Here is a 23,166-nt window from a genome sequence, read left to right as displayed (position 1 = left end):
AGTGAACAGTCCAAGATTGTGGGAAATAAATGAACTACTTATCTATATAGAGTTTCAAATGAAACTTACCTTCGGGCAATTGCTTGTAACTTGTTGGCTTTGCGATATAATTAAAGATGAAGGAATTATGGATTTGACTGACACCCAATTAGATCATTATAAATTTCTTGCCTCGAATTTGTTTTCTTAACTTGGTATGTTAGGGTGAGTGTTAGGTACTAACGGTGATAAATAATGCACATTTTGATAAATTTAGAAACTTTAGGTAACAATTTTTATTTCAAGGACCAGAATCCAGTGAAAACGAGCAAAAAATCCCATGCGATGCTGCGGGTTTACAACTCTAGTTTAACATAATTACAACAATGTTTACAATTATGTTACTACATGTATACAACCATACTTACAATCCTATTTACACATATATACTAATCAGCATTTAAAACTATTTGAAACGGGGAGGGAGTTTTACCTCAATACAAAACATGATAAAATTAAACACATCTCCATGTCATTCATTCTGCATTTTGATCCCTCCTCTTATAAATTAGGATGAATGCTGCACATGGACCGTCGATTACCACCGCAAAGAAGGAATTCTCCATCATCACCACCATTGGTGCTCTCTTCCTACTTTCGTTTGCCCAGAAATTTGGAGCCTGTGTACAACCAAAAGTGCGGATTTCTACGTCCCAGCTATATTTACTTGAGTTTCTCAAAACCTAATGCAAACAACTAATTTGGCTAAAATTTGTCCCTCATGTATTTTCCTCATCCGAAAAACTAATATAAGGTTCTAACCATACTACCAAAACCTCTAAACATCTACAATCAGCGCATCGGACAGCATAACACCACTTTCAACAGCTAACAAACTCATCATCACGTAGCAACAACATCCCTGTTAAGCAGCGCCTGGGTTTAAAGAAACGGAAAATGAAATCAGATAAGTAAACATATTCAGATATTTTCCTGATGGCTTCAACCTACAAAGGTAAAAACAGAACATCAAAAATCATGCAAGTAAGTGTCCCTGTAGAACCTTTCCAACTGACGAAAAATAAAGGAAGATATCGAGACTGACCAAAAACTCGATTTCAATAAAATCTATTAACTGCACATCTTTGTTCTTCTCAGCAACCTGTTAGTTGTAAATTCAAGGATGAACATAGTATAGTAAGATTGTTAATTCATAACACGAACCAATCGATGTTACTGGTGCAAAATATGATAAAATTTGTTTATTTTGTGTTTTTGATTGAGTGTTTGAATCGGTTTCTTGGGTAGGATAGTAGAGAATTGAAAAAGAACTTGGAGATTGATTTCTGCTGTGCTAATAATGCAGCAGACTTGATTGAATAAGTAGTGTGAACATTACACAAGAGTATGGTGCATTTCCATCACCCATACTTATCTAAAAAGGTGATTGACAAGAGGCTTTAACAACCATTAAGCCTTACTACTCCAGATTACATCCTAACCCTTCATTTGGGGTTAAGTGATCTAATCTGGAGTGTACATTTGTCACTCACACACTTACACAAACATTTAAAAAACAAAACTAGCCGTTGGAGACTAGAACCCTTCATTCTCTTTCTTCTTCTTCGATGCAGATGACATCCTTTTGCTTGGGAGTATCTTGCTGCCTTCGACTCCCCGACTCCAGGAGCTGGTTAGCTTCCAACACTCCCTTCTAAACTGCTTCTGGGAGTCAATCCGAGCAAACCCCTCAGGTAATTGAATCTCTCATTCGGTAGTGCTTTTGTGAATATGTCTGCGATCTGATCTTCTGTGCTGCAATAGATTAGCTTGATTGTGTTGTCCTGCAATGCTTCTCTGATGAAATGATATCTTCTCTTGATGTGTTTTGTTCTCTGATGAAATACTGGGTTTTTAGTCATGGCAATTGCAGAGGTGTTGTCACACAGAAGTGGTGTGGCTTCAACTTGCAATTCGCCAAAATCTTTAAGTATGAACCTTAGCCAAATAGCTTGAGCTGTAGCTTCTGATGCACTCACATACTCTGCCTCGGCTGTGGACAGTGCAACAATTTGTTGCTTCACAGAGGCCCATGAAAATACCCTTGATCCGAAAGTGAAAGCATAGCCCGATGTGCTTCTACTATCATCCTCACTGCCACCCCAGTCACTGTCACAGAATCCAATTAGAATAGATGACTTTCCCATCTCATATTTGATCTCATAATCAAGAGTTCCTTGTACATATCTTAGCACTCTCTTAGCTGTGCCCATATGTATCTTGCTAGGATTCTGCATAAACCTAGAAAGTAGGCTTGCTGAGAACATCAGATCCGGCCTTGTTGCAGTTAGATACAATAGACTGCCAACAATGCTTTTATAGAGACTAGCATCTGCAGGTTCACTTCCATCCTCCTTCTTGAGCTTCTCATTTGCAATTAAGGGTGTAGAAACTGGTTTGCAACCCTTCAAACCAAACTTCTCAAGCAAAGTTTCAGCATACTTCTTTTGATGAATAAAGATGCTACTTGCTTTTTGAATTACCCCAATGCCAAGAAAATGATGCAAGAGGCCTAGGTCAGTCATCTCATACCTCTTCATCATTTCTTCCTTGAACTCTTCCATCATTGCAGCATCATTTCCAGTGTAGACAACATCATCTACATAGATTGAGACAATGAGTGTCTTGTTGTTGCTTTCTGTCTTGGTGTAGAGTGTAGCTTCACTAGGACTTTTCTGAAATCCTTTCTCAATGAAATAGGAATCAATCTCACTGTACCAAGCTCTTGGAGCTTGTTTTAGGCCATAAAGAGCCTTCCTTAACTTGTACACTTTTTCTGGAAACTCTTGACTTGTGAACCCTTGAGGTTGTTCCACAAACACCTCCTCCTCTAGCACTCCATTTAGAAATGCAGATTTAACATCCAATTGATGCAGCTTCCAACCCTTCTTGGCTGCTAGTGCTATCAAGGTCCTTATGGTGTCTAACCTTGCTACTGGAGCAAAGGTTTCATTGAAGTCTACACCAGGTTTCTGTGAGTAACCTTTGGCCACTAACCTGGCCTTGTTCTTTTGCACAGAACCATCTAGATTTAGCTTCACTTTGTACACCCATTTCACACCAATCACAGGCTTCTCACTTGGTCGATTTACAAGTTCCCAAGTGTCATTCTTTTCTATCATTTCAAGCTCTTCCTTCATTGCTTTCTTCCAAGCTTTGTCTTTCTCAGCTTCTTCATATGTTTCTGGTTCTACTACACAGTAATTACATGTAGCATAAATCTCATCCAGATTTCTCAATCTTACTGGAGTTGAACTAGGAGTTGTTGTCTGTGATTGACTTGATTGTGGACTCATAGTAGCTTGCTGTGGAGTCTCTTGTACGTCACCATTATCTGTGACTTCTTCTTGAACTGAGGTCTCTATAGGCTCCCTTGTTTGCCTTTTGTTTAGGTCAATTTGTAGAGAGACACTGTCCTTTTCCTCTACCATTGTATCCCAGTTCCACATTGAGTCTTCATCAAAGATAACATCCCTTGATAGGATTATCTTTTGAGTCAACACATTATAAACTCTGTATCCTTTCTCACTGGTACCATAGCCTACAAAAACACCCTTGTTACTTGATTTCTCCAACTTGTGCCTTAGTTGATGAGGGATGAGATTGTATCACACTGAGCCAAACACTCTCAGATGCTTCACAGAAGGCTTCCTTCCACTGAACACTTCAAATGGAGTCTTCTTCTCCAATGCCTTAGTATGACACCTATTCAATAGATACACTGAGGTGTTCACAGCTTCACCCCAAAATTTATAAGGCATGTTCTTCTCATGCATCATAGACTTAGCCATTTCGACTATAGTCCTATTCTTCCTTTTCTGCAATCCCATTCTGTTGTGGTGAATATGCCACAGTGAGTTGCTTCTCCAACCCTACATCTTCACAGAATACATTGAACTCATGTGAGGTGTACTCACCTCCCCTATCACTTCTTAGTCTTTTGATTTGGTATCCACTTTGCAATTCCACCATTGCCTTAAACTTCTTGAATATTGTGAATACCTCAGACTTGAACCTCATGAAATACACCCAACACATCCGTGAATAATCATCAATGAAGGTTAGGAAATACCTGTTTCCACTGATTGTTGTTGTTCTCATTGGTCAACACACATCTGAGTGAATCAATTTGAGTGGCTTTGTTGCCCTCCAAGCCTTTCCAGCTTCAAATGAATCTCTGTGATGCTTGCCAAACACACACCCTTCACATATTTCATTGCATTGATCCATTTTTGGTATACCTTGCACCATTTCATCCTTTTGCAGATTTTGTAAGCTTGTCATGTTTAAATGACCAAGTCTCTTGTGCCATAGTTTCATAGAACTTGTCACACTTGCTTTCTTTGCCACTTCTTCTAAGTACTTCAGTACAAGTGGAAAGCTTCTGTTTTTCACTTCCACTTTGGTCTCCAAGTTTGATAGGGATCTGTCATCATAGATCTCAACCACAGTTCCCCCAAAGAGTAGGAAATAGCCATGCTCCATCATTTGACCCACACTAAGTAGATTCTCATCCAATCCAGGCACTAGCATCACCTCCCTTATACATCTTCTTCCTTTCTTGGTGTTGATAACCAGAGTTCCTCTTCCAGTGGCTTTGACAATGTTTCCATCTCCCATTTTCACTTTTCCAGTGAAGTTTGTGTCGATGTCAATAAGTAAAGACTCATGTGCAGTCATGTGGTTGCTGCAGCCACTGTCAATGTACCACACTTCATTGTTTCTCTCCATTTTTACATTGAAAGCACAGAACACATTTGCTTCTTCTTCCACTTGATTTGCACAGTTTACTTGTTGCACATTCTTTGATCTGCAGTCCTTCATAATGTGCCCAAACCTGTTGCATTTGTGGCATCTAGGCTTGTCCTTGAACCAGCACTCTCCAAGGTGGAATTTATCACAGTGCTTGCATTGTTGCTTGGTTCTTGGACCTACATTGGTGTTGCTGCCTTGGTTAGGTCTTGAGTTGTGATACCCTTTTCCTTCCCATTTCTTGCTTTTGCCTTCCACTGTGGTTTCTGATTGCTTGCACTGGCTTGACTACTAGATCCAACATTGAGTGTTTGAAAGGCTTTCTCAGGTGCAGAGTCAGCATGCCTCTCGAGCCTTTGATCAAAAGCTCTTAAGGATGCCATCACATCTTGTACACTGAGAGTTTCAGTGTCTTTGGTTTCTTCTATAACACTCACTATTGAATCATAGGGTTTAGTCAAACTAATCAACAGTTTTTGGACAATTCTTTCATTAGGCAGTTCCTCACCATATGTTTTCATCTTGTTTACAACATCAAACAGCCTAGTGAAGTAGTCTTTTAACAGCTCATTTTCCCTCATTCTTGTATACTCAAAATCTCTTCTAAGGGACTGAAGTTTTACCTTTCTAACTTTGGTGTCTCATCTGTATTCTTGCTGTAAAACTTCCCAAGCTCCCTTTGCAGTCTCTTCATTTGCTATCCTCGGAAAAATGGTGTCTGAGACAGTACCTTGAATGATTCCAAGTGCTCTAGCATCCTCCATCCGGTTTTGCTTCAGTGTTTTGAGTTATGTTTCTGTGAGATCCTCCTCTAGAGCATCGATCTCCATCTCAGGTAGTTCATACCCATGTTGAACCATATCCCATAGATCATAGGATTTGAAAATGGTTGTCATTCCTATTCTCCAAAAATCATAATTCTCCCCATCAAAGACTGGAGCTTTTAGCTCACTGCTACTGCTGGATCCTTTCATTTCCAGAATTGTTTGTTGATTGTTGTTATAGAAGACACTACGTTGGTGCTCCCAAAGATCTTATCTTGCACAGATTACGCTCCGAAAGTTGTAAGATCAGTAACAAAGCTCTGAGGCCATGATAAAATTTGTTTATTTTGTGTTTTTGATTGAGTGTTTGAATCGGTTTCTTGGGTAGGATAGTAGAGAATTGAAAAAGAACTTGGAGATTGATTTCTGCTGTGCTAATAATGCAGCAGACTTGATTGAATAAGTAGTGTGAACATTACACAAGAGTATGGTGCATTTCCATCACCCATACTTATCTAAAAAGGTGATTGACAAGAGGCTTTAACAACCATTAAGCCTTACTACTCCAAATTACATCCTAACCCTTCATTTGGGGTTAAGTGATTTAATCTGAAGTGTAAACTTGTCACTCACACACTTACACAAACATTTAAAAAACAAAACTAGCCGTTGGAGACTAGAACCCTTCATTCTCTTTCTTCTTCTTCGATGCAAATGACATCCTTTTGCTCGGGAGTATCTTGCTGCCTTCGACTCCCCGACTCCAGGAGCTGGTTAGCTTCCAACAAAATATAATCACCTAAACCTAATCATCTTATATTAAGAAGACATCATACAATAACAATGAATGTTTTACACTGTGGAAGTGAAGCAGCTTTCATTTGCCAATTTCTCAAGCGATAATGCAAGCTCCATTGCTGGACAAAAAAGTAAGGACCGAGAAGACATCAAATCCAACGCAGAGAGCAGATAAAATTGAACCCAAAAGGCAAAAGCCTTCTCTAACAAATAGATGCATACAAAGAGTCGTTTGGGATATAGATATGGGTGTACCTGGAAGAATAGAGACGCACCAAGTCGGAGAGAGCGAAGAGAGATAGTGGAATTTTGAAGGAATACTGGACAACGACGAACTGCGCAGCCAGCGCCGTTCGAGGGAGTGATTCCATTACGAGAGACAGTTCGAAAAAAAGTATCACAGGAGGCATCTTCATTCTTCACTAATAGCACCAATCCAGAACTTTAAAGCAGCACAGTGCAACAAAAGCAAATCCATATGCAGCTGAACAATTATCTTACAAGTTTTCACTTGAAAAAAAAAATGCTTGATTCAAGTATTCACTTGATATGAATTATAAAAATAAGAAAAACAACACGTACACCATGCCCGTTTTCGTCATTTCACTGTGCACGTAAGAAAAAGACAGAACAAATTAAACAGTAAATTGGGGTATTTCCGCTCTTTCACTGTGCTTAGGAACAATGAAGCTCCTTAACTGAGTTTTAGTATATATAGAATGTATCCTTCGTAACACTCACTTATGATTGACGGTATATTTTTGTATTCAATGAAATTGTGAGAAATGCTGCAACTTCAATTCTTTCAATTCAACTGTCGAAAATTAAAAAAAGTGCGTATGAAGTAAAAAATTTAAACGAAATACTTTTTTCTCAAATCTCCTATGAAATGACCTCCATCTTTTGTATCAATTTCCCGGAATATTGACGTCATCCATGCTACCATATCGCATACGAAAACTTACTTGTTATGATAGTAATTCCCCCTCTGTATATTTACAGTTTCAAAAGGTAGAAAAACTGAGAGAAAAAAGCTACTCAGTTTTAGTAAAAGTGACTGCACATCCTGTATCTCCTATAATCCTTTGCCTTGCTTAACTAGCACCAGAAAAACTCCATGGAAGTTACAGTATAATCTGTGCTCAGAACATGTGCTGAATCAAGGTTATCGTCCCGCTCTATGTACCCCAGTTCCATATTGTAAACATAATTCGACGCAGGGTGGATTCAAACCTAAACATCATAGACAGGTAAGCGCTCCTCGATTGATTCACGGCATATCGGGCACTTTTTACACTTGTTAGAGCAGGAACTGCACGATATTGAAAAACAATGAGCACGAATACATCTATATCAAATTGACAAAAAAGCATAGCAATAATATGATTGTACCTGCAAAGGACGCGATGTCGACATGGTAGCAGGACCACGCTGATCTCTCCCTCAAAGCAAACGCGACATAACACTTTTTCCTGACCAGTAGAGTGTCATAGAAAATTTCAATCACAATCGAAGATCTCCAGATTCTGAAAATGAAATAACACATGCGCATGCGCTACAACTAGTTACGGATGGAGATCAGATTACATTTTGAAGTCTTTCGTACTCCTGCTGGCTGTATTTGGTGATTTCTGTCTGTTCACCAAGAGCTGCTTGAAGTCTCCAGACCTAATCACAAACAATATTAACAACATAAAGGAGGGAGAGGAAAAAATTGGCCAATACACATACAAATTGTAACTTAATTATTTTTTGGACTGATACAAATCATAATGCTAGCGAAAAGCAACAAAAAGGAAGGCGCTATGATCACCTCCTCAGTGAGATCCTTCTTGGGCATTTTCTTCACTATCTCAGGTGGATAACCAGAAAAAGTGTTATATCTGCATTTTAGGAACCAAATATACAAATGTCAGAAACGCTACATCTAGAAGTTTTATGAATTTGTTAATTACCCTAAGATAGTTCAAACTGCAAACTGTAACACATTTGAATAAATTATACATAGAAGACAAGAACAATACTAACCCTGAAGCCCCCTCATGAAACAGTCTGGCATCTTCTTCTGGACTTCTTTCATCAATCGACCACCAGCCCAGTAGCCTGCAGTAAACAATTTTAATCATTCCATAGGATATTCACTGCACCTACTGCTTATATAAATCCAATGGGTTGAAATCTTCGTATTAAAGATCTTTTCAGAACAGGGAAGAGTTGATAAACAAAAAAAAACAAAAACAAAAGCTTTCTACCTAGAACCACGGTGCAAAAACCCGAAGCAGTCATGAGCTCTTGAAGAAAATCTAAAATATAATCCGGTGCCAGCCTCAGTACGCAACAAAAGGACAATTTTCTCCACCAACCTACATGCAGACAATAGTACACCGGCACCTTGGAGTAAAAATAGAGGAGAGAAGAGAACTGGAAGTGGGATATGTCTAGCATTTGCTGGGGTTCCCTGAAATTTGAAGTTACAGAAGGTTGGTTAATAAGATTCCCCAAAATGTAGCCATGAACCACAACCCAGAAACATGACATACCTCAAGGCGCATACAAAGGAGAACTTGAAAACCAATCACGGGAATTTTCATAAGATGCCCACCAATATCTTGCAGACCACACATTCTATCGTGATTTTGATCCTCTTCTGCTGAAACTACTAAACCGCTATTCCAGTCAAGATATCTAATAGTTGTAGAAGATGAAGTAGCTTCTCTTGAATGAGCACTTCTATGAATCACTGGATTAGACCACTTTGTACAGACAAGAAAGGCAAAGCATTCTGCAATACTGTGAAATATATGCACTTCTTAGTCAACCAAAATAGAAGCAGAATCTCTAATTTATATATGAAAGCACCGGAAAATGTACGTGCGAAATAGGATATGTAGGCACAAGAGGCACAAAAACTGTACCCAAAATTTATAAATAAATCCCACCAACCAAGAGCATCGACATCACCTGCACATTTCATATGAGATAGATCTCAATTAGTGAACATTAAAACACTCCCTTGGACTCTCTCTCTCTCTCTTCCCCACCACATACATATATACATGTATACAGTGAGAATTCTATATGTAAGTATGTATATATAAGATGATAATTCTTTGGATCAATTAGACTATCCAGAGAAAGGATATTACAGATGAGTAATAAGTGAAGACACCAATTTGACGGCATTTTTCATTGTTACATTTGACAGCAAGGAGTTACAGAAATTACCGCATAACTTCAGCAGGGTGAACACTGTAGCAGCAACAAAGAAAACCATGGAGATTGCTACCCAGAAATGCTACAAGAAATACATTCGGAAACCATAAGTGACACTTCCAAAATTGACTTTCTAAAAATAGGTAAAACAAACGTTTAAGTTGAACAGAAAGTAAGACAGGAGGGAATTTCAAAAGGCACTTCGTACTCTCACATCAAATATTAAATCAATACTTACTAAATAGGAAAAACCACCCTAAAGTGAAACTATTTTCCCACTATATCTGAAAGTTAAAGATAACATAAATAGACATGCCATGATGTCATTACAGAAGTAGTAAGTTTGGACAAGAAAACTGGACCAAGTAGAAAAGGATAAAACAAAATTGCAAGAAATATCATAGGAAAACTATTCATTTCCACTTGAGAACCATGGCAAGAGACTTTTGGAAATCTTGTAGGAAAAGCTAACCATTGCTATCATCTGTATGACACTATCTTCTACACATATTAATGATGGTATGAAAAAGTTTGTTAATCCTTGGACAGTTTATCAACTAATGAAATAAAACCTACAGGAAGTGTTTCCCATATTGTCTCATCACTCATGCTTTCATCATCCCCTGGCATTAGAGCCCTGCACATCCTGTTAAAGAAATGAATAACGATTAAAATCAGCAGAATACTAGGGGGGGAAAGGAAAGTGACAGGGGAGGTATGATTAACACGATACATATTTCCATATTCTTAATTATATAATACGTTTTTGATATGTTCTCCCAATAAAAATAAGCAGTGATCTGTTATACTAAAAGATGAGATACAACAGAATAATGTATGTCAAAAGAGATACCTGAAATTGTCAATTAGAATAATTATTTCGAATGCCAGTAAGGGTAGAAAGACAACCTTCAAGTTGACAGCTGCAAAACCATGAACTGCACAAGAGATAACTATTTAGGGTCTTGCACTAGGACCTACCATGCATGGACACAGACACAAGGACATGACATGACACGACATGGGGATAAGTCAAATTTCTAAAAATGAAGACACGATCGGCAAATTTATATAATAAAACATATATTTAAATAACAATAAAAAATATTAATCACCCAAATTTAAATTTATATAATTCAAACTCTCAAAAAGAAAGGATGGTAGTGGTGTAGATCTGGTGGGCTATGTGGTTTTGTGAGTTTTGAGCTTTAGTCCCATTTAAACCCTAAAAAAATAATAAAAGAAATAATGTGGTGTCGATTTTCTCTACAGAAATAAACGAAATGGCATGTCGACCTCCCACCATATCACATCATCTTCTTCACGAGGCCTCCTTCCACCAGATCGCGTCATCTCAGTGCTAGGCCTTCTTCCACCAGATCGCATCATCTTCTTCGCAAGGTCTCCTTCCACCAGATTGTGTCATCTCCGTCGTGAGGCCTTCTTCCACCAGATTGTGTCAAAAGGCCATGGCGGGGATATCCGTATCCAAACCGTCGGATACCCGTATTCATCTGTCAAATGCCGTATCCGTTGATACAGATACGTATCCAATGCGTATCCGACCGTATCGGAGGCATATTGTATCCATTCACGTATCCGATACGTGATACGCGACAGAACTGCCATATCCGTGCATTGTAGACTAGGACTCATTCCATTATGCAAAGGTGAAATCCTTTTAGTAACAGGGCATTTTTTAAGCCATACTGGTTCAGTAAGGAGTTGACAGTTTGATGCATTAAAAGAAAAATAAATAAAGTTCATTCTGTTCAACATCTTCTGCATACATTTCCCACACATGAAAGTAGGTATCAGTCCCAGCATACATTTCCCACACATGAAAGTAGGCATCAGTCCCAAAAACTATTTTTTCAAGGATAAAAAGAAAGAAGTTGGGTGCATACCGGAAACACTTTCAAGATATATACAAAGGAGCAACTCAAATGCAACTAGCAATGGTGTAGCGGCAATAGCATGACATGGTGCCCACTGTACAGTACAACAGAGAAAATCTTAGTGGTGCATATTCACAATTTTTTATGATAAATTATAGTGTAGTGAAAATAATCTACTGAATTGCAACGAAATACAATGACATACATGACGACTGTGTGGAACTGAAGGAGCAGGTAGTGAGAATCTTCCTCGGGCAACAACTGCATGAAATATCCAAAGTGGAAAGAAAATTATCCTGCAACCAAAACACAACACATTCAGAAACCAATCAAAGTGATTGATACTAAGAAGACACATGCCCTCGGGTGGTGGTTCTAAACTTCTAATTAACATATGCATTTAAATGAAAGTCACCTATTCTCTATCTAACTTTCACAACGAAATCTCTTCCAGGAGGTGCCAATACCGCTATCAGTTGGAAGACGGTTTCCTAAAGTACGTAGCACACAAAATGGGCAACGGGTGTTCTGACCATTGGCACGAAACAGTTCAATACAAGCTCTTATCTATTTTCTTCAGAGTTCTAACCAAATAATTCGTATGTTAATTAAAACGCAGAACGAAAAGAACACGGACAATAACCCTTCATCTGTAAGAACGAAAATTTCGAATCCCGTTCGTATTAAAGAACCCTCCTTGATCCTAAACGTGTACTACCTATGCCACCAGTGAACTAATTTCCCAATCTATAAGAAAACCAATTCCTTTCTCCACTGTAAATATCATCAAGTTAGTCTTTTTATCTCATTTTTTTCACACCAACTGCCATTTCTCCACCAAATTACACACTTTCAAATTTCATTTTCTCACCAATTACAACAAAAATTCAAACTTGTTTCCTTTTCTTCTCAATAAAATTGACACTGTTCACATGCAAACCAATTTTCCATCAAACCAAACAAACCCCATCACCTGCCTCATCAATCAAACAAAAAATTTCCCAAACTTTCCCACCCTAAAAATTAGACAATTCCATTCAAATTAAACAAAAATACAGCTGAAATCAGAGGAGAGAGAGAGAGTAAACGGACCACCAAGAGTAGGAGGCGGCGACGCCGTCCAGCTTGAGAACGAGCAGTAGCGTGAAGGAGAAGAGGAGGCTGTGGGCCGCCAGGGCCTGCACGGACTTCAACACTCTCCGCCAGTTCATCATCACCGTAAAACGACGTCGTTGGCTGCGAGCCGAGACTTCAGATTGTGAGAAATTTCAGAGAGACGTTGCTGTTCCAGTAGGCGCCATTGAAACGAAAGGGCCACGAAAATATTCTCTCTCTCTCTCTCTCCTTCCTCTCTTTCGTGTCCCCTTTCTTTCATGAATAAAAAACAAATCGCATTTACTCTCTCTCCTCTGAAAAAAACATAAAATAAATAAAGTTACGGATATTGTTTGCTTCCACTCCACGGCAAAGTGACGGCACTGCGGCGGAAACGGCCGGCGTGGCCTGCTCCGACTGAGCTCTTTCCGATTCGGGCACCCGGATTGTGCGGTCCATTTTAGCACTGAAAGTTTGGTACGTCTACTAAAAGTTAAAGGTACAATATCCATATCATCTTATCTTATCCAGCCCATGAAAGGAAAAAACAAGTCTTAAAATTGGATCATTTTCCTTCTATGATTTAGTACTGGTTCGGTATTGAGATAATTTTATACAAAGTAAGTATAAAAAAAAAAGTTAAGCTCAAAAAGGTGTTCGATAAACATTGAAAAACAGCTTATTTTCACAGTTTTGGATGAAAAAAAAGCTGAAAACATGAAGCAGTAAAAATGAACTTATTCTCACATCACAATAGAAGCAAAAACAGTTTTTTTTTAAAGCACAGCAATACCAAACTTCGTATATCATCAATCTCACTTTCGGATTTGGTTATTAATTTCTTTCTTTTAATGTTTTCAAAAGAGGATCTTGGTTTAATCTTCTTCAAATCTACGGATTATTTTTACCAATTTTGATTTAACTTCAGCACCGTACATCATCACTGGATAATGAATCTTGTTTGTTCTGAATCCTCTCACTCTTTGCGTCATGTTCCACATAATTCATTCGTGCTTCTTATCCTATGTGTGTCTGATGCCCTAGTTCTACAGACGGACCGCATGCTCTACTTGTTGGACTTCTTAATCGGTAACGAAGTCTTTTTGGTTTCCCAAAAAAATAGATAATCGTGACTTATTAATAGTTATTTCATTTAAAAAAAAATTGTTAAAAAGATTAAAAGGTGAGTGGAAATCACTACTGCGAATATTGTAGCTGATTATTGGTTTGGTATTACTGTGCTTTGAAAAAAAGATATTTCTGCTGTACTTGTGAGAATAAGCTTATTTTTGCTGCTTCACGTTTTCAGATTCTTTTTTTTCATCCAAAACCGTAAAAATAAGCTGTTTTTAAATGTTTAACAAATATCTTTTTTAGTTCAATTTTTTTTTTTATCTATTTTTTATAAAAGCACATCCGTATCATCAAACCAATAATTTGGCTAATCGGGGTACAATTATGTTGGAGTGATATGACAACCAGCACGTACAATTACGTTGGAGTGACAGCCCCAAGCGCGTACAACTTTAGGTGTCCAATTGTTACAGCCCACGAGGTAAGGATACTTATCTCCTCCCTCAACCTGTGTTAAAGATAAGTATTTGTTATCGTGCAGCTTGAAGTTACAGGCTGTGAGATTATCAGCAATGGATAAGCAACGGGATGAGTCGGAGTCTCTAGCATCGTTCATATTTATCTTTGACAAATCGAATCTAAGATCTTTCATTCACAAATGAAGAGAAACAATACTAGACCGTAGTACTAAGTAGCAAAAACAAAAATCATTTGATGATATTTTAAACGTACCAATGTACTCTGAATTGAACACAAGTTGAGATCCTCGTCCAAGGACCATGAAATTCAGACTAGTCAAGTTGAATCATGCGGTTCCTATTTACCCATCTCACCGGCTCATCTCACACAAAACAAAGTTTTGGATTCCGAGAAGTGAAATCCGGAGAGGATCTCAAACTCTAGAACACAAATTACCACCCCACACCTACTTTTAACTTTTATAAGAACAGTTCCAAACAAAAGCTCAACTGATATGAACAGACAAACACGGCCCGCCAAATGATCCAACGGTCGAGCTCTTGGATCTCCTCGCCAGAGGGCCCAGCCCATAATAACCAAAACAATGCAGAAATATGTTTGGTGCAGTTGCATACATCCCAAAACATATACACAAAACAAGCTTTACGTGCATCTCACAACATAAATTACCGGTCCCTCCATCTGAAGAACGACTAGAAAAACTGCTGGAGCCATTGGGAATTAGCTGCATCCTTTTGCAACTCATCCTTCATCTTGCAAACTCTTTGCAGAGCCTGCTTTAAATCCATCGTCTCCAATGGCAGATTAGAAAACTCCTCCAGAAACTTGTGCGCCCGAGCAGCTCCTTTAGTCGTATCACCAGTGTCGTGCTCTCTCTTACGCTTCAAACCAACCTGTAAACCGAGATTTTTCAATCAGACACCTTTTATTGATAAAATCCAAAGATTAAACAAATTCAGATCAATTCTCTTTGCTAAATCAAGTGCGGAAAGAATGATGCTTAAAGTTTCTATACTAGTGTTGCGGTCCGGTGCCTGTGAGCAATGTATCGATCTAATAGTGCGATGCAATTCCTACTAGTACTCTATGCATCCGAGTTCAAAGAAGTCAATGTACATTAGATTTGTATCATCAAACACCAAGGTAAGGCAACGCAAGAAGTTATAGCGTTGTTAATTATTCCAAGATATAGTCATCACCTCTTCTGTAGCATCATTTGGCGTGACTGTAGTAGCAGAGAAATCCTCCAGTTCAGCAGCTTTTTCTCGAGCAAGGGAAACAACACTTTCAGGAAAGTTTGCAAACTCTGCAACTTGAATACCGAAACTTTGATCACAAGCCCCTGGCTCAACCTGGAAAGTATGATCAAAACAAGAAAATGAGTGAGTTCAGTTTTGCACAACCAAGATCGCATGCACTAGCATAAAAACAAAGAGAAAATGGAAGAAACATTATAGAGCTTAATTGCAAACATAAGTACATGACATCTCCCTCCAAATCAACTACATGAGATTCTGGAAACGACAACATAAATAATCTAGACAAGAACTAGAGAATACATCTACCTTGTACAGCATAGTCAACTTGCGGCTTGATGAGTCAATATGTGCACTAACATGATAGTTTGCTACGCCAACAATTTGCTTCATATTAGTGTCCTCAACGACATTTTCATGAGCTAAAGCAGTTAATTCATGAAAGTGGGTTGCAAATAAGGTAGGTGCTTTAATCACTTCAACAAGGTGCTCACAAATGGCCCAAGCTAAACCTGAGCACCATAGCAAATACTGATAAGACAATGCTGTAAACATTTCTATCAAGTGTAACTAAATGTATCATGCATTAACAAGACTGTAACATAAAAAATTAGCAGTATCAAATACATTGGAAAAAAGAAGGTTCAAGAGTTAAACCAACCGAATCCATCATAAGTTGAAGTCCCTCGGCCTAACTCGTCAATAATTATTAGTGACTTGTCTGTAGCTCCTTTCAGTATAGATGCAGTCTCAAGCATTTCTTGCATAAAGGTAGAAACTCCACGTAGCTAGAAAGAAGAAGAAACAGAATTAAATTTCCAAAATGGAAAGACAAAAATCTCCAGCGGAAGATAAGAAGACTACAGAGAACTAAAAGATCATTTAAATATCGTAAAAAGAAGTTCAAACTTCAAGAGAATATGCCAGGAAACTCACTTGGCAGTCGCCAGCTCCCACCCGAGCAAAAATGCAATCACGAACAGAAATGCTAGCTGAGTCACAAGGAACGAAACAACCAACTTGTGCCATCAGAATATTCACACCAACCTGCCAGTGCAAAGAAAATTCAGTCACTTGTTAATAGTGATTAAAGCATTTGGAATTGAGCATGGATGTGGGGTGTCCAATTTTGGTGACACGAGCCACATATCAAGTGCAAGAATGTAATAGTTGCATGGAAAGTTATGGAAGCAGTAGAAGAAGCATTTGACTAAGTCACTAAAATCACACCTGTCGGATAAATGTTGATTTACCACCCATATTGGGTCCTGTGATGATTTGGAACCAACTCTTTCCTCTCACCTAATCAGCAGAAATAGTAACAAGCACATAAGAACCCATCCAACTTATAAATTCACCAATATCTTGTTCTTTTTAATTTGTTTTTCCTGGGTTCACAAATACTCACAAGTTTACAATCGTTGGGTATAAAATTCACCCAGTCCTGAGCCTCCACACAGGGATGTCTACTGCCTTCTAATATAATATCCCCTTCATCCTATTATAGCCAATAGCACAATAATTATTGTCAAACTATACAATGTACTAACAAGGGAAAAAAAACATTATTGTTATTCCATAAGAAATAGAAAGAAAACAAAAGGTCTCTGATTACCGGTGGCGTGATGACTGGCCTAGTGTAAGGAGTAGGACAACTAGAGGCCAAATCAGCAAAACTAAGTAAGACATCCAATTCAGAGAGCAACCCAGCTACAGACCAGAACACCTGGAGATGAAAAATCCTTTAATCCAGAACAAGAAATAGGATTAAGCACAAAACACAGCAAAGTATACTACCTCAGAGAAAGTTGTTGTAGTTTGAATAACTCGGTTAACAAGCTCTTTCTGACAACTCTTATACTCTTCAACTATTCTTTGATACTGATCCCCTAACTTTTTAAGCTTTGTGTTGGTAAATTTCACTCCATCCTTTCGAGTTTCCAGGACAATGAATTGTGTGGTGAGCTTCTTCCGTATTTTTGGCTCTTCCTTCTTTGTGATTCTGAAAACATGTCCAAATTGTGTACCTTTATCTAATTTTAAAGCCTTATCTAAGGCGAGATCGAGATCATTGGCAGTTTGTTTGTGCAAATTCTGTATTTGGTGCTCCAACGACTCTTGCTCTTCGTTCAGTGCAGACAGTGCTGGGTCATAACCAGATGATATCATGTACTCTCCATTCTCAAGTTGATCAAGGTCAACAGCAGCTTCCACCAGAGCAATGAACTTATTTAAGTGGCGATCATCAGTCCATAACTCAAGGGGTTCCCAATACCTTTCCTTGGTCAGTGAGGAGAACTGTCCATCATAGCGTTCTAGGGCACTCTTAATGTAGGGAAGTCTTATACACGACTGCACTCGAAAAGGAAAAATGAGTCAGCTTAAATGCATAGGTACACCTATAAGATAACTACATTATACTAACATTTTGTTTTACAAATATTCATATATGATCTTACCAACAGAACCTCAACATGGTAGATAACCTTATAAGACATAGATTGTACCTGATAAAGTTTCACAATATGCTGCAAACCAGCTCTTTTCTTCTCAAGATTGTGCATCAGCCGCTCGATGTCTGAAATTCTTTTCAGATGCTGCCTCAAATCTTGGCGAAGTGCAGGATCCTCCACAAATGCTTGTACCAAATCTAGCCTCGAGTTGATTTCATTTACATCCAATAAAGGCTGTTTTAGCCACATGTGCAGTAATCTTTTACCCATTCCAGCAGTACAAGTCCTATTCATAAGACCAAACAAACTGAAATTTTTGTTTGCATCAGTTTTGCTTTCCAGGACATTAAGTGCCCTCATAGCAGCAGAATCTAACCTCATATAGCTATCAAGATTATATCTTTGAATGCTATAATTTCCATAATTGCTCTCGTCAGCAAGTAATTCTGCATAAGAGAGCAATGCCCCCAATGCACCAGGTGCAAACTCAAACCCTGACACAAAATCTCGAACTGGTTCAATGGAGCCTTTGACAAGCCGACCGAGATCCTGAACCAAATCCCTCATCTTAAATTCAGTCTTCTTCCTCTCGGTTAACATCACACCACATCTACTCAATGCATCATGCAATGTTCTAATTTCGCTAGTTTTGCCACTCTCTAAAGGCAGAAGGCATTCCTTGCAACCAAGTGCAACTAAAGCTGATTCCACATTTGTAAAGTGACTATCATCAATAAATTCAGCTAATCCAAGTACTCGTTTAGTTAGATCAACATATCCTAACCCAACTGTGCAACCATTTTCCCGAAAGTTAGGTAATAGCGCAACAACCACTGGGGTATCCTGCATCTCATTGTTGGCAAACAAAACATCTTCGAAACTGCCAAGGTTTCCAGGCGTTCCACTTTTCACCAGCTTCCAACTTGAGCCACTACCCTCGTAAATCTCAAGAGTATGGTCTGTTCTTTCCAGTAGTATATCACGCGTAATTGTCTCAAACATATTTTTACTAACACTCACACTGGATAGGCCATTAGATCCGCTACCCAACTGCCGTAAAGCAGTGGTGGTACGGTAGTAGGTCTTTGCGATGAAAGTGGCATTTTCACCATGAGCAGTATAGTAGTCCTGAGATAACAAGTCACATGAACTGATCAAAATACAGTTACAATAAGAATAACGAGAATCCAATAGAGATAATAGAGGAGGCAAAGGGGAAAATAAAATAAGGGAATGCACAAAAGAAAGCCGGAATACAAACTGACCCGACGATCAAACAATCGAATAGCTCTTGAATCCTGCAAAAAAATAAACAGAACAAAAACCCAAATAGTCAACCGGAAAGTAAATGCAATGAAACGAAATCAAATCTAATATTTAAGCCTATTTCAACCTCAAGCCAAATTAATTCAAATAAATAAATAAACAAAACATGATTTTTATCACTTTCAATTTCAAGAAATTAAACAGACAGCTAGGGTTTTGAATACTCACATTGGGGAGGGTTTTGAAGAATGAGAGAAACCCTTGAGACTGCTTTGCATCTACACAAATTGCAGAAAATATATAAATACAGAAACATATACATACAAATGAATTGTAACAAATATATGTATGTATATATACACACACACACACAAAAATAACTGAAATAATTAGTGAAAAATGCAAAGCTAGGGTTTTTGCGAGGCTTTACCTAGCTTGAGCTCGGGAAGCTTGCTGTGGTCCTCAAAATTGGCATCCATGGCCGATTCGCGGTTAGGGCTTTCAACTCTCCGACCAGAAAAGGGAGCTCCTCGTGCCTCAAAGTTTCTGAAAGTGTGGGTTTTGCACAAGAAAACGATATGAACTTTAATGGAGTTTGGGGACTGGCGGGAAAGAGACGAGGGGCCGCGGGCTTTTGGAGAGCCGCGCGTGTGCCACGCTCGTTGTAGTTCTTCGTACTATACTGAAATCTGGCGCGTGGGGTTTTCGAATGTTAGTTGGACCTGGGCCGGCCCAAGAAGGCCGACATTTCTCGATCCAATGCTTTTGAAAGCAATGTGGCAATTTGGAATTTTATGGACACGTTTACAAGAAATGCTAATGAGAATCTTTTAAAAGTGTGGCTCTTCATAAATTTTATGTCATCGTATAGTTTAACATTATTTATGTGTCAACATAATAAAACATTATGCTAAAAAAATAAGAGGGCAAAGAGTTCATGAAGAGTCTCATTTTTCAAAGTCTCCTTAGCATTTATTTTACTTATAATAATTGATTGTAAATAATATAGCTTTCGTGTTCATGTATTTACTAATAACTAAATGAATGAAAAAGCAGGTAACCCTTGTTAGTTTGAGTATGAAATATCTGAAAAGTGAAAGCACGCGATAAATAAACAATTGTTTATCTCATATCCATTGTTTCTTATTCAACTAAGTAAAGATGTCTGAAATTATTTGAGGTAATGCTACAAGGATTATTTATTTTAATTATATTTTATAAAGTGTAATGATAGAAAAATCAAATTTGTATATCAAATGATGTAGACGCTGATTATGAATTATTACTTAGTTGTTGATTAACATATTTATTTCCTATTGGTTCAAATTTGGTTTAAAATTTTGGTCTCTCTAGCCTTATTCTTTTGTAAACCATTTAACGTGATTGTTTATGATTGTATTATTATTTAAGTGTTGATTAACGTATTTATTTTCTCTTTTGTAACATATCACATAATTTGTAAATTTAGTTTAAAAAATTAATTTACCGAGCATTACTCAATGATTTGGCTAACGATATTGTGTTGTACCCGCCTTATAAGAACTTGTCCTATCCCCTAGGAATGTATTAGACCCACAAACAAACAAAGGAAAAGAGAATCTTAATAAAAACACAGAGAAAAAATGTCTTCGATCTGTGATAGAAAACATGATATATGATCAAAATTGTACTGAGCAGACAAGAACCTTTTCATAATTTTCTTATCCGGATGTTTTTTTGTTTTTTTCTTTCCCAATCCTTTGCTAAAACGTGTCCAGATAGAAGTTTGGTTAGACCATTATTTTCTCCCACCATCTATTTTTAGATTTTTTGCGGGCATTAATTTCAATATTTATATATACTGATGAACAAAGGCATAATACATAATATTTCTGAAGTTTTCTGAAAACCCTAAATTTTTCCAACCCTAAACTGTGTGCATCTCCTTGGCACTATCTTCATAAGTTATTCCGTTGGTTTGAACATCTAATCACACAAGGCCCGGCCTACTGTAATATAAGATAATATTGGCATGAAATTATATGGCAATTTATATATCTAATAAAACCCTAAAAAGAAGCTGATATATATACATGTGTGTGTGTGTGACATGCAGAAACCCTAGCTAGCTACTTGATAAATAACAACACAAAGTGCTTACGGAAGAAGAACAGCAAGGGCTTTGCGCACAGGAAGCATGAAGGTACAGCATCGGCTATAGAATCTTAGGTAGCACGCATGCCTATACAAAGTCGTCATGTCACCAATCAGAAACTTGGGGTCAGATACTAACTCCATGCTTGGCTCATGAATTTATATATATAGTATATTGTTAATGTGGTACAATCCACGGTCCACCTTAGCTAGCTAGAAAGTAGTTTTAGTTTGAATCGTAATGATAAATGGATTTCCTTTCTTTTAGTTATTCCCTTTCTATGTTGAAAAAGTCCGATCTACATCTAAATCATTACTTGTCAAAACTATTCTAAGTTAGAAAGAGATGTTGCATGCATATGAATCACTCAAATATGATTCGGAAGTATTTAATCACAAATACAAAATGTAGGGATTAATGTATTTTAATTGGTTAGTTCTAGAGCTCTTATGCATGATTTATGTACACATTTGTTGATGCTATAAAATGCTAGAAGCATTATATATATAAATTTTATATAAAGTTGGAAATCATAAAGTAGAAATATATCATCACTAGCAAGCATAATAAGGATAAAAAGAAGCGTGTGGACTTTCTTTCCCCATGACAACTTAATCAAATTAATCAAATTAGACATATATATATATATGAGTACCTTCGAAATGCTTTAGCTGTAACAACTTAATCAAATTAGACATGTAAAATTACTTTCGGGACAAGAAAACTCCAGGAAATCGACCTAAAAGGGACTTAAATGAGGTGGAGTTTTTAAATTTTAATCAAGGTATAATTACCACAAATAGTCACTGCACAATAATTTGTCCCGCACAATGCCCCCAAATTCCTTTGCCATCTGTGGTAAATGGTACATCCCCTACAAAAACTCACATTATGGATCACATCCAGATAATATTCCAAATGAATCTCATGACAAAGCAGCCTCATGTGATGAAAGCTAAGGTCGTAAGTTTTGAACCACAGATTTGAACATGGTGGTACAGACAGGGCAGAGACCATCGCCCGCAAGGAAATGAAAGCACTTAGACAAGCAACCAATATAACCATGGACTTTTTAGGGTTTTATTGTACACATTCACATTATATAGCACCCACTCTAAGAAGTGGTACACTCATCACCCCCTTTACTTTCATAGTTATCTCCTCCTTGAAAGCAACCTTAGAACAACCATGGCACTGGTATACATCATCATGTGGTCCTTGTTATTATGCCAGCCTAAAGAGGTCAGGCTTTAGCTAAAGCAACTCTAGAGAGAGAGAGAGAGAGAGACAGAGGTGGTTTATATAAATATATACATAAGTGGGGAGAAGAACGGCGTGTAAAAATGGAAATAAAATTTGAGAAAGAAAGGGAATTAGTAGGTACATAAATATATACATAATGAAAAGAGGGCTTTCAATTGTCGATAGGATTATTGCCATATTCATATAAGATGGATGGGATAGGTTGTGTGGCTATTTCTCATTGGCTAGGGCTCTTAGAAGGTCTTGGTACAGGGCAGTGGCAAGTACAAGCATAAGCAACTTTTTCTTGACAGTGAGGGAGGGAGAGAGAGAGAGAGAGAGAGAGAGAGATAGAGAGAGCTTTTCAGCTTTCATTTCGTAAAAAAGCTTAACCGATAAGAACGCATGGGATGGGAGGGAACCCAGGAACATTCGTACATAGACATACTCAGTGAGAGAGAGAGATAGATGAGGCTTCTCTTCCTTTTGGTGACAGCGACATGAACGGAGATGCCCTAGTCAAAGGAGTACTTGCCCTATGAGAGTGCAGGCCTCACAGTTGGTAATGCCCCTTTGATTTAAATAATTGTCCTCCCTTCCTAGGGTTAGACAGACGTGGAGGTTCATACTTCATGCATTAGTATCATTGATTCATTATGTATAGAAAAACACAAAAGAAGAAAAGAGAAAAGCTAACTAAAC

General features: G+C 37.9%; 2 protein-coding genes and 1 long non-coding RNA gene across 3 annotated transcripts; all 3 read right to left on the bottom strand.

Moving 5' to 3' along the window:
• Nucleotides 1–301: 301 nt before the first annotated feature.
• LOC139197139 (uncharacterized) lies at nt 302–6,882 on the bottom strand. Its single transcript, XR_011582272.1, has 4 exons — nt 6,609–6,882; nt 6,392–6,472; nt 1,085–1,141; nt 302–915 (listed from the first exon to the last, which is right to left on the bottom strand). It is a non-coding gene; the product is annotated as an uncharacterized lncRNA (long non-coding RNA).
• A 423-nt stretch (nt 6,883–7,305) lies between these two features.
• LOC103437965 (uncharacterized) lies at nt 7,306–13,126 on the bottom strand. The gene is made up of 14 exons (XM_008376498.4): nt 12,557–13,126; nt 11,670–11,760; nt 11,474–11,558; nt 10,420–10,504; nt 10,143–10,212; nt 9,579–9,648; nt 9,269–9,314; nt 8,894–9,143; nt 8,606–8,811; nt 8,382–8,456; nt 8,167–8,236; nt 7,941–8,021; nt 7,746–7,825; nt 7,306–7,665 (listed from the first exon to the last, which is right to left on the bottom strand). Exons 1-14 carry the CDS (start codon nt 12,676–12,678, stop codon nt 7,587–7,589), a joined length of 1,410 nt encoding a protein of 469 aa, XP_008374720.1. The 5' UTR covers nt 12,679–13,126; the 3' UTR covers nt 7,306–7,586.
• A 1,195-nt stretch (nt 13,127–14,321) lies between these two features.
• On the bottom strand, nt 14,322–19,734 carry LOC103437966 (DNA mismatch repair protein MSH2). The gene is made up of 13 exons (XM_008376499.4): nt 19,519–19,734; nt 19,317–19,366; nt 19,088–19,120; nt 17,877–18,950; nt 17,167–17,721; nt 16,985–17,095; nt 16,778–16,867; nt 16,600–16,671; nt 16,306–16,416; nt 16,031–16,157; nt 15,679–15,881; nt 15,313–15,465; nt 14,322–15,006 (listed from the first exon to the last, which is right to left on the bottom strand). The coding sequence occupies exons 1-13, from the start codon at nt 19,565–19,567 to the stop codon at nt 14,806–14,808; spliced, it is 2,829 nt and encodes a 942-aa protein (XP_008374721.1). The 5' UTR covers nt 19,568–19,734; the 3' UTR covers nt 14,322–14,805.
• Nucleotides 19,735–23,166: the final 3,432 nt, after the last annotated feature.

Source organism: Malus domestica, chromosome 06 (genome assembly GCF_042453785.1).
Source record: "Malus domestica chromosome 06, GDT2T_hap1".
NCBI lineage: Eukaryota > Viridiplantae > Streptophyta > Magnoliopsida > Rosales > Rosaceae > Malus > Malus domestica.
The sequence above is the reverse complement of the archived record's forward strand: the minus strand, read 5'-3'. Positions and strand labels throughout refer to the sequence as shown.